Here is a 15,731-nt window from a genome sequence, read left to right on the forward strand (position 1 = left end):
TTCACCGCCATCCACAAACACTCCAAAAGGCCTTCTGTGTTCCCAGTTCCCGAGAAGAGGGTAGGAACCATGGTTTATTTAGCTGCTGCTGAGAACTTATCCCCATGTTAGGTGTTTTATATGTGTTGCGTTGTGTCTTTCTATCCTCCCGTATCCTAGCGAGCGAGGTACTATTATTGTCTTTGTTTTTCAGGTAAGGAAAGCAAGTCTCAGCGACGTTCAGAAACTTGTTCAAGGTCACACAACTGCCACATGGGAAGGTCAGGGTTCAAACAGGCCGTTGTGATCCTAATGCGTGTGTGTTTGTCTGTGACCCCACGCTCTCTCTGAAGATCCAGAGAGGTACCAGGTACACACCCAGTTCCTAGAGGACAGATTCTGTCATCAGCTTGGGCAGAGACAGAGCTAAGAGTTCTCGCCCCCCAAGGTGAGCTGCCCTCTCTGATGTGCACCACGAGCCAGGCCCAAGGAAGACTCCATTTGCACGACACAGCAGAACGTTTCTGAGCCCGGGCTTCGGAGACCAGCTGCCAAGTCTGAATCTCAGCTGTGCGCTTACTAGTTGTGTGAGAAGGTTGCTCGACTTCCGTGTGCTCCTGTTTACCTGTTCGTAAAATGGGATTAAAGTCCCCTAGAGATGTTGTGAGGATTAAAATGCTGAGATGCAGGTGCCGATCATGGAGCCTGGGCCACGCGGTAAGACTTAATAAACGAGAGCTGCCATTGTCACCAGCCTGAAATACCTGTGGACCTAATTTGACCTAAATGTGGGTCAGATAGGTATACGCACGGGCTCTCCAGCTTGATTTATTCGCACCAAGGTAACCCGGCCCGCAGCCTCTCGCCCATCTCCATTTGGCAGCAACTGGGATTTTCCGAGCCACGAGCACTCAGTTGGGTTGAACCCACAAGAGCCCTTCCCAGGCCTCCTTCCCAGAGTCATGACCATGGGCTCAGTGTCTCAACAGCCAGCTGGTAAAGGTGGGATTCGGTACAGATCCCTCTGACCTCCCAGTCCCTACTCTTAACCACCACGCTACCTGCCTTTTCCAATACTGTCCTAAGAGATAGAGTTCACCTAACAGACTGGGTCTATAAACCCTGAAATGAATCCCCCGGGAGAAGGCAGGTCGACTAATGTTAAGGGAGACTCGACTTGGAGTATTGCTGGCCACTGTCCTAAGTGGCTCAGAAGGTTGGTGTTGCCACTAAAGATGTGACCGGTCAGGGATTTGCTGTGTGGTCCATCTGGGAAGATGCAAAACGTCTCAAGAGGGACCTTGAAAGTTAGCCCCCACTCCTCCTGCCTGGTTTCTCGGCTTCTTTTGATAAAGGAAAAGAAAGAACTCTACATTTTTCCCGCAAGGTCAGTTGTTTGTGTCTATTTCTGCAAGACTTTGTTACAGATAAAAGGCTTCCCTGCATCCGTAAAAAATCACTCTTTCTCAGATATCCAAAATATGCAGCATTTTTACATGAAAAAAGCCAAGTTGTAATACAATACGCACAGTGCTCCCGTTTTTAAGTATCGGTACGGAATCAAAAGAAAAGTCCGAAGAAAAAGACACACCAGTGTTGGGAGTATTTTCCCAGCGTGGTGGGACTGTGTAGGACCTTCACCTTCACTTGGTCATTCACCAACTGTTGATTGCAGGCCTACGGTGTGCCAGCCAGGGAGGCTAGAGCAGGGAACAGTCTCCACGTTATGGATGTCTGTAATGTTTGGGTTTGTGTAATAGACACATACAACTTTTGTAACCAGAAATATGATGAAGAATGGCCTCTTCTCGAAAAGAGAGAAACCCCATAATGACTACGGCTCAGCATGGAACCCAGACGCACGACCACACACTCCCTCTTCTCCTTCGACATCCTTGAGTCCTTCCTCTCCCTAATCCTCTCTGGATCCCACTCCTGCTTTGATCCCTCCCCTTGGGTTCTTGAGTCACGGGTTGTACCCCAGCTGAGCCACCCCAAATCCATTTGCTCCTATAGCTGTTGCCAACAGTACCCAGGCCATCTTGCCTTCCCTGCCGTCTTGATGTCCTCACAGAGCACTTCTCCCGTCGCTTAAAAGAGGATGACAGACCCGGGGCTAGATTCTGCGCCTACCACTTCCCAGCTCGGTAGCTCAACCTGGCTGAATTTCTGCTGCTTCACGTACAAGGGCAAACACATTTCCTTGCTGGGCTGTTTATCGTGGCTATAGAAAATAGCACGCATAAAACTCCTGGCGTGGTGCCTGGCACACAGTAGGTACTTAATACTTGATAGCTATTATTATAATATTACTGTTCTACTCTTACAGGCTGGAAATTCTCAGAAAGTTGCACTGCCAGGGATCAAGGCCCCAGGCATGAACATATGCAGCTCCTTTCCTTTCTCTCTCTCTCTCTCTCTCTCTCTCTCTCTCTCTCTCTCTCTCCCCCCACCTTTTCTCCCTTCCCCCTCCAAATTCCCGCTATAGTCTCACTGCTTTCTCCAGATGCAGCTCTTCCCTCCCTGGGTCTCCCATTCGCTGTCCCTCCCAGGGGAACCCGTGCACAAGGTCTGGGATTACAGCTTCCTTCTCTGGCATCGACCGCTTTCCTCTTCCTCTTAATCCTTCTCTTGCCATCAAACATGCGTTTCAAGATGGCAGTCGTTCCCTGGAACCCGCTGCTTCTTTAGCTCTTTTTCTGTTCCTGGCACTCCCATCCCGCCTTGGCTCTTGCAGAAGTGTGTTACGCCCTCTGTCTTCATTGCAGATTTCCTACTCTGGCTCTGCCTGCCTGCTTTACCCCTGACATGGAGCCCCGCCTGGACTGGCAGACCCGCCATCTTTCCCCAGCCTGCGTTCTCTCCGGCTCCCCCAGCGCTCTCGGATCTCTTCCAGGAAACACGCTCAGCCCTTGGCTCCCCCGGGCCTGGTGCACCCTGCCTGTCTCTTGACCTTCTTCATTGGTTTTCAGCAGCCCCTTTCCCCTATTCCTGTCCCTACCTGAGTGTTTCCTCCAATGGAGCCCTTGGCCCTCCCCTCTCTCATTTCCTTTCTTATGAAGACAGTCTCCATCCAGGCACTTCCACAACCACTCCCGTGGCATCGATGGCCACATGCACATCTCTACGTGCCGTGCCACCAAGAATGGAAGTACAGGTTGGGCACCACATAAGGCAGCAGGTGGGACCCCTGGCAGGGGCCGTGGCCACCAGGAGGAAGGGTGCTCTCTCAATCTCATGAAGACCTTGGGTGGACTGGGCCGGGGTGGTCCTGCTTTCGTCCAACCACCTCTCCTTAGAGTCCTTCTGGTACCTCAAATTCAACACGTCTGACACCGAGCTTGTAGCTCCTGCCTCCTCACCAGCCCTTACACCACCCTCACCTGTCTTCTCTGTCTGACAATGGGGCCACCATTCTACCCCTAAGAGGAGATTTCTCTCTCTCTCTCTTTTTCTTATCCCCATTTCTCCCTTCTCCCACCCTAGTTTAGAACATCGGCCCTAAAGACCTGGACGTCCATGGGCTCCCAGCCTCTAACTCTCAGGAAGGGATTCAGCCGCCAGGAGACATCCGGCAATGTCCGGAGACGTTTCGGTTGTCACGCCCAGGACGGGGGGTGGTGCTCCTGGCGTCCTGCAGTGCCCAGAACAGCCCCCACAGCAGAGAATTTGTCTAGCCCAGCCTATCCACGGTGCTGCCATCAGGAAACCTGCTAGTTCCTCCGCCTCTAATTCACCTCAGCTATTTTTCTGAAAAGACAAAAGGAGCAAAACAAGAAAACACTCCTCGTCAAAGCAGTTAGTTCACTGCTCCATCGGCAACTGAAGCAGCAGTGACACGGATGCTAGAGTCCCACTGACTCGAGCCCAAGGCCCGGCTCAGCTGTTTGCCAGCCTTGCGGCACTCGGCAGCCGCACGTCTCGGGGCCCGGCTGCCTCCCCTGTCACACGGGGTGACGATCCGGTGACACAGTGCGGTGACGCACTGATTGCTTGGCAGAGGGCCGGGCACACGGGACCTACTCTGTACACGTCAGTGACGTTTCGAGCCAGTTCACACATTGTGGCTACTGTTCCGGACCGGCCACCACTCGACCCCAGCCTTCCCCCCCAGCTCCACCTTCTGCTTCCCTGCTGGCGGCGTCCGAGCAGCCCAGTTAAGCACAGCGCCCTCGAGGGCTGTGCACTCCCTTCCCCGACCCCCCCACCTGCCTTCACCCCCACATTAGTTTCCTATGGCTGCTGTAACAAATACCACCAACGCAGCACCTCAACACAGCACATGTGTGTTCTCGCGCAGCCTGAAGCCTAAAGCCTGAAATCGGCTTCCCTGGGCTCGAGTCAGGGTGTCAGAGGGACCGGGTCCTTCCGAAGGCTCTAGGAAAGGACCCATTTCTTTGCCTTTCCTCCATCTTCAGAGGCAGCAGTGAAGCATCTTCCGGTCTCTGCTCCTGTCCCATCGCCCGTCCTCTGGTCTTCCCGTGTGATTTTATTGGGTCTACCCAGTAGTCCAGGATAATCCACCCCTCCCCCCCCCCCAATCTCAAGAACCTTAACTTGATGACATCTGCCAAGCTCCTCCTGCCCCGTAAGGAAGCATTCACAGGCTCCCAGAGATCGGGACCCGGTTATCTTTGAGGGCCGTCAGCCCGTAGCCTGCCATTTCCACATCGTTCATTCAGAAATGCCCTCCCCGCCAACTCTGAATGCTGCCTACCCAGCAGTGCCCACACCCGGTGGCTCCTTGGCCCGGTAGCCTCCTGTGATCACTCTGGGTGAATGATCTCCCCTCCTCTGAGGCTCTCACACTCCCCCACTCTGTCAGTAGTCACTTAGGTGCCAGCTGGAGCCGCGGCATGTTTCCTATCAGGCAGCCAGACCCCGTCTCTCAGACTGAACCTTGACGAATGGCTTCATAGCATCCCCACACTCGGCTCGGGGCTTTGCACCCAGTGGACACAGTCAGTAGGTGCTCTGCGGATGGGGTTTACTTTCCACCTTCAACAAGAAACTCGATTTGAGCCCAGCCAAGACTGGGCAACCATTTTTAAACCACACATCGGACGGAGACTCCGGTCTTCCTGGTGGGAGGACAGCGTTGCCCTCATCCACCTGTGCGCAAGCTCTGTTACTACGTTATTCGGAAAGCAGAGGAGGCGAAGTGAATTAACACTTCTCTTTGCTTCTTTTTTCAAGGATTGTCTCTGTATTTGGAATATCTTCTGATACATTACAAGAAAATTACAAACCAAAGCCAGGAACTTCAGGTAATAGTTTAACTTTGAAAGTTCATTTCAGCTCCTCCTCGGCATCTATATAGCACTGTGCACTGTTTTTTCTCTGTTAACCAGTCAGTCCACCTTCCCCAAGAGGTGACGTGGTATCTCTGTTTGACACAAAAAGATTCAGACAGGGTGGCTAAGATCTCCCAGGAGGGCAAGGACAAGGACAGGATGCGTGTTTCCTTCTGTCAGAATTATCAGAAAGATTTAAATGCCGTCACATCTTGGGGCACCCGGGTGGCTCAGTTGGTTAAGCATCCAAGTCTTTTTTTTTTTTTTTTAATTTTTTTAACGTTCATTTATTATTGAGAGACAGACACAGGGCGTGAGCAGGGGAGGGGTAGACAGAGGGGGAAACACAGAATCTGAAGTAGGCCCCAGGCTCCGAGCCGTCAGCACAGAGCCCGACGCGGGGCTCGATCTCACAGACCGCGAGATCGTGACCTGAGCCGAAGTCGGTCGCCCAACCGACTGAGCCACCCAGGCGCCCCAAGCATCCAACTCTTGATTGCAGCTCAGGTCACGATCTCACGGTTGGTGGGATGGAACCCGCTTGGGATTCGTTCACTCATTCTCTCTCTCTCTCTCTCTCTTTCGAAATTAATTAAAATTTTTTTTTAAATTAAGAGATAAATACCACCACATGTTGAAAATTGTGCTTATTGAATGCAGTGGAACAACACAACTAGCAACAGTACAGGGAGACGAATTAGCAACAGTTGCGTAACGTGAACATTTGAGAGGCAGTTGATGGTTAGGGATCGGACCACTCTCGTAGCTACTGACATACAATGCTGTGTAATGAGCACCCGCAAAACTTCAGTGGCATTCCATAATTACTGTTCGTGGCTCACGTGTCTAGGGTCAGCCGCTAGGTGGGTGCACCAGTCTTGGACAGGCTTGCCCAAGTATCTGGGTGTTGGCTGGCCCTTGAGGCTGGCCTCAGCTGGAACACCTCTACTCTCCTCCATCTGTCTGTCATCCTCCATCAGGCTAGCCTGGGAACGTTCCCATGGCGATGCAGAAGTACAAGGGAAAGCAGCCCGATCGATCGTAGAATGCTTTTCAGTTCTCTGCCGGGATACGTCTGTTAACATCCCATTGGCCAAAGCAGGTCACATGGCTGAATTCAGTGTCAGGGCAGGATATGGGTGGGCACTGCAAGGCACATGGCCAGAGGGGCGCCTGGCTGGCTCCGTCGGGTAAGCATCTGACTTCGGGTCAGGTCACGATTTCATGATTCGTGAGTTCGAGCCCCCATCGGGCTCTGTGCAGACAGCTCGGAGCCTGGATTCTGCTTCAGATTCTGTGTCTCCCTCTCTCTCTGCCCTCCCCCACTTGCCCTTTGTCTATCTCTCTCTGTCTCTCAAACATAAATATTAAAAAAAAATAAATTAAAAAAGGTACATAGCCAAAGACATATGGATAGAGGGAAGGGAAGGTATTGGGACAACCATTGCAATCAACCCCACAGACCATCTAGTCCAGGGGTCAACAAACTTCATCTAAAGCAAAGGGCCAGGTGGCAGATAGTTTAGGCCATAAAGTCTCTGTCACACCTACTTAACTCTGCTGCTGTAAAGGCAGCCATAGACAGACAGTATGTAAATGAATGAGCACGATGGGCATGGCTCTGTTCCCATAAAACTTTATTTATAAACGTTAGGAGGGGACCAGATCTGGCCTGTAGATAGTACTTTGTCAGTCCATGATCTAGTCCATTCTCCTTATTTTACAGGTCTGGACATGAAGCCTCAGAGGCTAGGTGACTATTTCAGTGTCATACAGCTAGCTGATGGAAGAATCGAGACAAAACTTCAGGCCTTCTGACCCTAACTAACTGCTTTTTCTCTTCCACTCAGCTAATAATAAGTAATAATTCTAGCTGCCATTTACTAAGCACCTACTATGTGCTAAGCACTGTGTTAAAAGCTTTCCATCACAATCTCCCTTAATCTTTCTTTTTTAATTGTTTAGTTGTTTATTTATTTTTGAGAGAGAGAGACAGAGACAGTGAGAGAGAGAGGGAGACACAGAATCAGAAGCAGGCTCCAGGCTCCAAGCTGTCAGCACAGAGCCCGACGCGGGGCTCGAACTCACCAACTAGTGAGATCATGACCTGAGCCAAAGTCGGACACTTAACTGACTGAGCCACCCAGGCACCCCACGATCTCACTTAATCTTTACTCTAAGAGGTAGATATTATTACTAACCTCATTTTCTAAATGGAGAAGCACCTAGAAGGAACCAGAGCTGAGATTCTATCCAGATCCAGAGTCTGAGTTCTTAACCACTGAACTCAACTGCCTCACTACTGGCAAGTAGGCTAAGCATTAAGAAAGTTTCGTGTAAACCTTTGTCCTGTCCCCTGGAGGTAAAGAACTTATAAAAAGAAAACAAGTTGAAATGACTCCTTTAATTAGTCTTGTCTCCCTCCCCCGCTCCCCGCCCCCCCCCCCCCCATCAGCTTCAGTTTCCTTTCCTCTCGTTTCAGATCAAGATCCACAGCTCTCAGGAAGCTCAGCAGTCTTTCATGCAAGAGAAGCTGCAGGAGCATCTGGCAGAGAAGGAGAAGCTGAATGAGGATAGGCTCCAGCAAGAGGAGAAGCTGAGAGACAGAATCAAGCAGCTGTTGGAAGAGAAGGAGGTAAGGCGGTCCCTGTCATTGTCTTTACTCCTGGAAAGTGACGGAGTGGCCTTTTCCGAGGGCATGTTCTTAGAGGGCGAAATCTCAACAACTCCTTGTTCAGTGCTATGGAACTAAATTAATTAAATGAGTGAGTAATGTTGGAGGAATTAACATGAAGCTTGAGTTCTAAAACTCACAGCGAAATTGGCTTGAAACATCGAGGTTACTGAAATTCCTGGAAACGGTAGCTTATTTGCTTAGATATCGCAGTTGACTTAACAAGTTCAGGTCACCGTTACAGGTCCTGGTTTGTAAGTGACGGACCGCTTCTAAGGGCGTGCGGGACCGACTTCATATTATTTCCGTCTTCCGCTCTCATGTACATATCATAGGAAACAAACGGACAAAATGGCTACTTACTTTTCTAAAACCCAAGCCAGCTAGGAGATACTTTACAGCAGCACCTCTCAAACTTAAAGGTGCCCACGAAGCACCTGGGGAGGCTTTAAAATGCAGATTCTGACTCGGCAGGTCTGGGGCAGAAACTGGCATTCTGCACTTCTAACAAGCTCCCAGCTGGTGCTGAGAGCACGGGTCTTTAGACTACCTTTTCAGCAGCAAAGTCTTAGAGGAAGGTTTTCCCAGAGTTGCCCGATAAGAACCAACTGGACGCGTGTTAAAAATACAGATTCTCAGGCCCCAGCCCAGACCCACTAAATCAGAATCTCTGGAGAAGTCCAGGAAACTGCATTTAATGAGTCGATTCTCATCTTTGGCCTATATTCAGCCCTTTTTGATGTTCAGGGACGGCCATGAATTTACTTCACTGCCATCATCCTAGATGAGTGGCTCTTGACTTTGGCTGTGCTTTTGTCAGTTAGATTAAAAAGTGCCAGCGCTTTCCACCTCTCCCCCACCCCCATCCCCAGGCTCTGATCTAATTGAGGCGAGGGTGTGGCTCATGCACTCGGATTTCAAAGTGCTCCTGGGTGGTTCCAGAATGCAGCCATGGGTGATAACCACTACAGGCTGCCCCTGCCTGCTCCCACCCACCTCGAGACAGCCACCCCAGATCTGCTGGACCCCAGCTCTTCCCCCCCCGAGGCAGATTGCACCTGGCAGTTCTGACTTCCAGCTCGGACCATCCCTCTCTGTCACACGTCAGCTCTGCAGACCTCTCTGCCTCGTTAAGCCTCTGATTCATGCCCGGTTATTTCAAGAAATCTCTCTCCTCCTTCTACCTCTTTTTTTGTTTGCCCCTTTCTCTGCCTTTCTGCCTTTTATGAAAAAAAAAGAAAAAAAAAAAGGACTAGAAAGACTAAAAAGGGAAGAACCATCTGACCAAAATTGTACGTAAGGCAGTATTAATAGCCTTAAATCCAGATGAGTCCATTTCGAAGGTCAATTAGACGTAGAAAAAGCCAGTGTGTCATTCGAGAGAGAGGAAAATAAAACCAGAAAGAGCTGGAACTCTGCAAAAGCCTCACAGAGCTCTCCCCCTGCCTCCTCGCTCCTCCCTGATTACCCTCTCCCTTTCCAAATGTCTTATTTCACTTTTAATTTGGGGTTGACTTTTTCCACTGTGGGTATACGGTATTTCCGCCCTACCATGTTCAACACCACCTTGGGTACCAGCCTCCCCGACGCGCATTTATAACCTCAGTCCTGATGCAGACAGGGTTTCAACGGCTGGCTTCAAACCCCCTTTAAACAGAACAAACCTCGGCACACACCAGCCCACGAGGAGCAGAGAGCACGGTCAGGTGCCTGCCCAGACAGCACCCTTGCTCATGGGCATTACTATCCTGCTGAGGGTCATCATTCCCCAGACACTTAGTCGATCTCCTTGACCCAAGGGACTCATCTGAAAGTCCTGTTGCAGACTTAACTCCAGGGGTCCCAATTTTAAATGAACCTTCCCCACACCATACGACCCCATCACCCCCACCCTTTCTCGAAATACGTGTGTCAAAATTCATTAGTTGAACTCCTTCTCACACATCCTGACTTGTTGAGGACACTCTTTCACTAGTAAGAAATTCTAGGTTCTTTCATCGAGCTAATACTTTTTTATCACGAACGGTTAACAACACGTAGGTAACAACATGTAACAACATACAACCATTTGCTCACACAAATGGTTTAGATTGGGGTCAGCGAACTTTTTGCAGAAAGAGCCAGATAGTATATATTTTCAGTTTTGCAGGTCACACTGTTCTATCGTGACTGCTTAGGTCTGCCGTCATAGTGCGGGAGAAGTCCTAGGCAATCTACAAACAGTGAGCAAGGAGGTATGCCAATAAAACTTTATTCACAAAGCACAGACAGCAGGCCAGATTTGGCTAGTGGGCCCTAGTTTGCCAACCCCAGGTTTGAAACACAGGCTCTCGAGTCAAATGGATCCGGGTTCGAATCCCTGTTCCTGTGATTTACTAGTAAATTTGGCAGATTCCTCAATCTCTCTGTTTCCCCTTCTGCAAAGTGAAGATCACAGAAGAACTAACCGACCGACCCTTATTAATGAATGGTGACCACATGCCGAGCAGTTCACGTTCAGCCTCTTGTCTGCCCCTCACGCTCACCCAATGCAGGAAGCACCGTTTCTGTCCCCATTGTGCAGATAGCGAGACCGGGGCTTCTCTTGCTTCTTACCTGCCCAAGGTCACGCACCCAGGAACGACTGACCTGGGACTGTGATCTCGGCCTGCTCTAGATCCCCTACTCCTAGGTGCCCACAGTCTCCCCCCCCCCCCCCCCCCGTGGGGTCATTGTAGCAGTAAAGAGCGAACCCGGGCAGTGGCTGGCACAGAGTCCAGATTCCTGCCATGGTAACTATGTCTGTTAAAACAACAGTCATTGACTTTCAGGATTTGGAGGAAAGCATTGCTCAAGAGAAAAACAGAGCAAAAGAAGCATTAGAAGAAGAACAGAAGAGAGTCCAAGAGCTGGAGAATCGCCTAACCCGCCAGCAGAAGGTAAGCAGCTGGGGGAGACAGTCCACCTGAGCCCCGTCAAGATCCTGCCCCCAGGAAGGACCGACCTCGGGCTCTGATCTGAGCCTGCCTGCTCTGGGTCCCTTGCTCCTAGCTGCCCCGTCTGCCCCGTGGGATTGTGGTGAGCAGCAAAAAGCTACCCTTGCAGTTCCTGGCACAGAGTCCAGATTCCTGCCATGGTAACTGTGTCTATCAAACAATGGCCATTGGATTTCAGGTTTGGGAGGAAAGCATTGCTCAAGAGAAAAACAGAGGGAAGGAAGCATTAGAAGATGAACAGAAGAGAGTCCAAGAGCTGGAGAGTCGCTTAACCTGCCAGAAGGAGGTATGCAGGGGGCGGGGGGGGGGGGGAACCGGGGCTCAAGCCCAAACCTGGCTTGAGGGCCACGTGGCAGTGAGTTCCGAGCCACAGGTGATGGGGGTAGAGCGTGACAGAGCTTTCCTACAGCGATCAGTCCTTGGGAGGGCTCTGCTACCCCGGGACGCTTGGGAGCTCAGGGAGAGAGCTGTGGAGTTGTAACCTTGACAGCCAGTCAGAAAAATTGTAAACAGCACAAAATACAGTCACAGAGAGGACTTGGGAGACAAGTTGGGGCTGGTGACCTGAACATCTTCGGCCTAGAGATTATGTCCCAAAGCATAGATGTGGAGAAGGTACAGAGTCCCGGGACTTCAGGGCTGTGTCAGTCCTCCAACGACATCCTAAAATCATCCAGCCTTCAGCTCCACCATTAAGGAATTTTCGACAGGCCAGGCAGTCCGTCCCAGTGGTGATGCCTTCGGCTGGCAGAAAATTCTTCCTTTTGGTTAAGTGCCTCAAACTCATTCTCCCAGAAGAGCATCACTGGCTCCTGTAAGACCTGTCCCCCTCCTCGTCCACATAATAACCTTTCAGCTGCTTGGAAATAGAGACACCTGCTCCTCTCCAGACCCGAATGCCCTTGTGTCTCCTTATGTGCATCCCAGGGTTGGAGCCTGGCCTTGGTCCCCTCCCCTGACCTGTCCTGTTGTCCAGAAGTCACAGATTGGCTGCTCACTGGCTGGAAAGGGCGTGTGGACATGTTAACGTTTGGCCCCAGAGTGTTTTATTTTGAATTCATAAAATATACTTAAAAATCCAGATTTCCAGGCACCCGGGTGTCTCAGTGGTTACGGGTTGAACTCTTGATCTCAGCTCAGGGCGTGATCTCGTGGTTCATGAGATCGAGCCCCGCATCAGGCTCTGCGCTGACAGTGTGGAGCCTGCTTGGGATTCTCTCTCTCCCTCCCTCTGCGCCCCACTCCCACTCGTGTGCATGCCCTTTCTCTCCCTCAAAAATAAACAAACATTTTAAAAAGTCCAGATTTCCTTCCTCTCCTGAAGAGTCAGCCGACCTGGCCCCATTTCCACTTGGTGGAACTGGACGGGAGCTCAGCCAAGTAGCAGTGATTTCGCACGGCCCTCACCACACCCTGTTGCGGTAAACGCAGCCCGCTTTAGTGCCGGTACCTGTCTGGCCTCTGTAGATGTCTGAGTTTGCAACCCATGGGCTGTTTTCTTCCCAAACCGGACCCGGTTCCCTGGCCATGGTGGCCCAGGCCAGGACTCTGCTCCCTCCTTGAAGACGTCATACCTGTACTGACGTTCCCACGCCAGCTTTGGGGCAAGCGCCGTTACATTGTCGACACGGGTTTATCTTGGGGTCACCCTTGGACCGCGAGGTCTCTTTCACGCACTGCTCTCGTCAACTCTTCAGTCGTGAAGCGGCACAGAGGCCTTGCAGCCAGACGAGACACGGGTTCGAATCCCGGCTGGACGACTTACTGGCCACAGAGGTCTCAGTACCTCCCTTCTTTTAAACGGTGGCCGTGAGGCGTTGGCGGTCACGTGCAGCAAAGTGTTGGACCCAGAACTGCTGCTCCGTAAACGTCGCCGTGATCACCACTCGTGTATCTTGTGCAGGCACTTCTTCCCCATCAAGCCCCTCCGTACCCTCACTCCTCAGAGGAAAGTCCTCGCCCACCCGCCGCGGGAGGCATAAGGTCAATCTGATCTGTTCCAAGGAGGGAAGATATTTATGTCCCAGGTCTCCTGCACAGCCGTGCTCTGCTGCCCCAGGCAAACAGTGTCACTGAGGCCTGGCCCTGAGTTATCTCTCCGGGGACAGTGACAAGGAGCAGAAACTCCTGAGGGTTCCCTGGGGCCAAATGCCACCAAGAGGTCAACGGCTCAGCTCAAGAGCCTGGAGAAGGCCCTTGAATTTAGAGACGTTGAGGTCACAGGGGACTTCAGGAGAGATATTTAAGGAAGCGCGATGAGGTCAGCCTCACAGCGGGGAGGAGCCTCACCCCAGGCCCAGGCGAACGTCGGCCCACCTCTCCTGGCAGAACCTCTCGGCAGTTTCTCTCTTTTCTTTTTTTTTCTCTGGGGTTTCTTGACGCAGAGTCTGAGATAAAAGTCCCAGACACAGACTCTAACCAACCTCAAACTGGTATTCGATTTTTCTTTTTATTAGACCTGCTGCCACATTTCCAGATGAATCTTTAAGGACAGCAGAATGCTAGTTCATGATGGGGGTTTTGAGGTCACCGCTAGAGGTTAACTCCCATCACCTGCCCAGGAACTTGGGAGCAAAGCGGCTGAGGGGGACAGAGCCCGTGTGTGTGTGAGTCACGCAAGGGACAATCTTCGTCTCCTTCAAAGGAGCTGCCGAGAGGAAGGTCGGTCCTGAGTGTAGTTGTGAGATCAGAGGCCGTGGAACCTACTCGAAGTCCCTGGGAAGTGGCCTCGAGTCTCTTTCACAAATTACAGGAAAATGTCTTACCGGAATCCCACCTCACACGTTCAAAATCCACGGTGTTACTGCTTTTCTGCTTCATTTAGGTGCTATGGGAACAGCTGAGCGTTGGGATTTCTTAAGCGGCTTTTCACTGCAAAATATATAGTATTTCAGCTACGTTACGGCTTAAAAACGCCAGGCAGCCTGACCTGGGACCCTGACCACTGGTTATATAACGGAAACCAGGTTCCGAGTTCCAGACGTCTTGCAGCCAAGCTGATGCTTATGACTCAACCCCGTTGGAAGTTGAGGTGCCCTTTCTGCCAGTGACTGGAAACAGGGGCCTCGCCACTAATCCGTATCTTTGTGATTTGCATGAGGCCATTTAACTGAATAGCTTATCAGCAAATAACTTCCTAAATAAAATTCCACGAGCACGAGCGCCTAACCACACTCTCTTCCCTCTGTCCTCTTGGAGCGTCACTTGTGAGGTTCACCCCTGCCCGCCCCTTCCAGAAATTGCTCTGTTGTGGCTCATGAATGTGGGACACCGCCCTCATCCTGAGGCCTGATTCTCTTTAAGAGATTTATTTCAGTGATAGGAAATCCATTATTAATGAGCTTCTCCTTCTTATCGGAGAGACTGCCTGGCACAGGGACGAGAGCTCAGACTCCAAAATAAGACGGGGGCGCCTGGGTGGCTCCGTCAGTTACGTGTCTGACCTCTTGGTTTCGGCTCAGGTCATGATCTCCTGGTTTCGTGGGTTGAAGCCCCACGTCAGGCTCTGCCTGGAGCCTGCTTGGGATTCTCCGTCTCCTCTCTCTCTGCCCCTCCCCACTTGCGCTGTCTCTGTCTCCCTCAAAATAAAGAAACTTAAAAAAATTTTTTTTTTTTTAAATTAAAAAAAGACCTGTTCACTTGCCCTCACCAAGGGCCTCTGTGCACGCGCGTAGGGCACTTTTCCTCTGCACAGGGCTCAACCCCTGACCTCACCACCAACAGACTGCATGACCCCTGGGCCTTCACCGTCTGTTCCTCAGTTTCCTCATCTATAAAATGGGACCACCGACTCCTCCACCCGGGAGAGGGTTCGCTGGATGTGAAGTGCCAGCCACGAGCCCTGGCACGTGATGCCAACCCGGAGTTTTAGCTACTATCACCATTAGCATAATGAGCAGTGTTCCCTCCCCCCCCCCCCCGACCCCAAACATGCAGGCGACCAAAAAGGCTGGTCATTGATTTTCAGGCCGACGAGAAAAGGAAAGCAAGGGAAGCGATAGAGGCAGAAAAGAGAAAAGTTCAAGATCTGGAGAACCACTTGACCCAACAGAAGGAGGTATGAGAAGCAGAGAGAGAAGTGGGGCCGTCCAAACCCCTGCGGAAGGAGCCCCGAAGCCAGGCGCGAGGCCGCGATTCCGCGCCTGGACGTAGAGTCTGGCAGGAGAGTGGGCAGGCGCTGGGCAGCACGCGGCCGAAGTCACACGCAACTTAACTAGCCGTGTGGCCCGGGGCAGGTCACTTAGCCTCCTATGCCTCAGTTGTCTCCTCTGTAAACTGGGAGTCGTAACGGTCCCTGCCTCTCAGGGCCAAGCGGATTGATGTATACAGAGTACCTAGAACCGCGCCTTGCCTGTAGACGCTCGGCTCCCCAGGGAAGAGAGACGCGCTCCGGGAGAGAACCCTTGGTCTGGAGTCTGGGTCAGTCCCTCCGCCAGCACCTTCCTCCTCCTCATTCAGAGGTGTTCGTGACACGGCCCAGCGTGGCACCTGACTCTGGTCTCCCGGCTTCATGACCTTTTGTGGAGACCCAGGCAGTGCGGAGTAAGACGGCGTGGACACGCTCACGTGGCAGTCACACAAATAAGTACCAGGGTCTGGGATGGATGAGAAGAAGTGTACCCGCAGGGAGAGAGTGACAGTGATTCGGGCAGGCCCGAGTGCCGTGCCCGGGGAGAGCCGGAGGCATCCGCCAGCCCGGGCCTGGGCCCAGCAGCCACACCTGCCTGGAGCCACCACTGAAGGCCGGCCCACGGCTGAGAGGGGGGGTGTCGCTCAGGTTAGCCCAGACACCCACACCGTCCTCCGGCC

The 15,731-nt window shown here is 51.8% G+C and overlaps 1 protein-coding gene across 1 annotated transcript in view; it reads left to right on the plus strand.

Moving 5' to 3' along the window:
* Positions 1–15,731, plus strand: part of LOC121027835 (forkhead-associated domain-containing protein 1) — a 92,442-nt gene that overhangs the window by 38,683 nt on the left and 38,028 nt on the right. Inside the window, exons 13-16 of the mRNA XM_040471520.1 lie at positions 5,176–5,246; positions 7,756–7,908; positions 10,758–10,865; positions 11,101–11,208. Coding sequence (XP_040327454.1) covers positions 5,176–5,246; positions 7,756–7,908; positions 10,758–10,865; positions 11,101–11,208 — 440 coding nt within the window. The remainder of the gene's footprint in view (positions 1–5,175; positions 5,247–7,755; positions 7,909–10,757; positions 10,866–11,100; positions 11,209–15,731) is intronic.

This window comes from Herpailurus yagouaroundi, unplaced genomic scaffold, assembly GCF_014898765.1.
Source record: "Herpailurus yagouaroundi ecotype Mexico unplaced genomic scaffold, PumYag 77, whole genome shotgun sequence".
Lineage (NCBI taxonomy): Eukaryota > Metazoa > Chordata > Mammalia > Carnivora > Felidae > Herpailurus > Herpailurus yagouaroundi.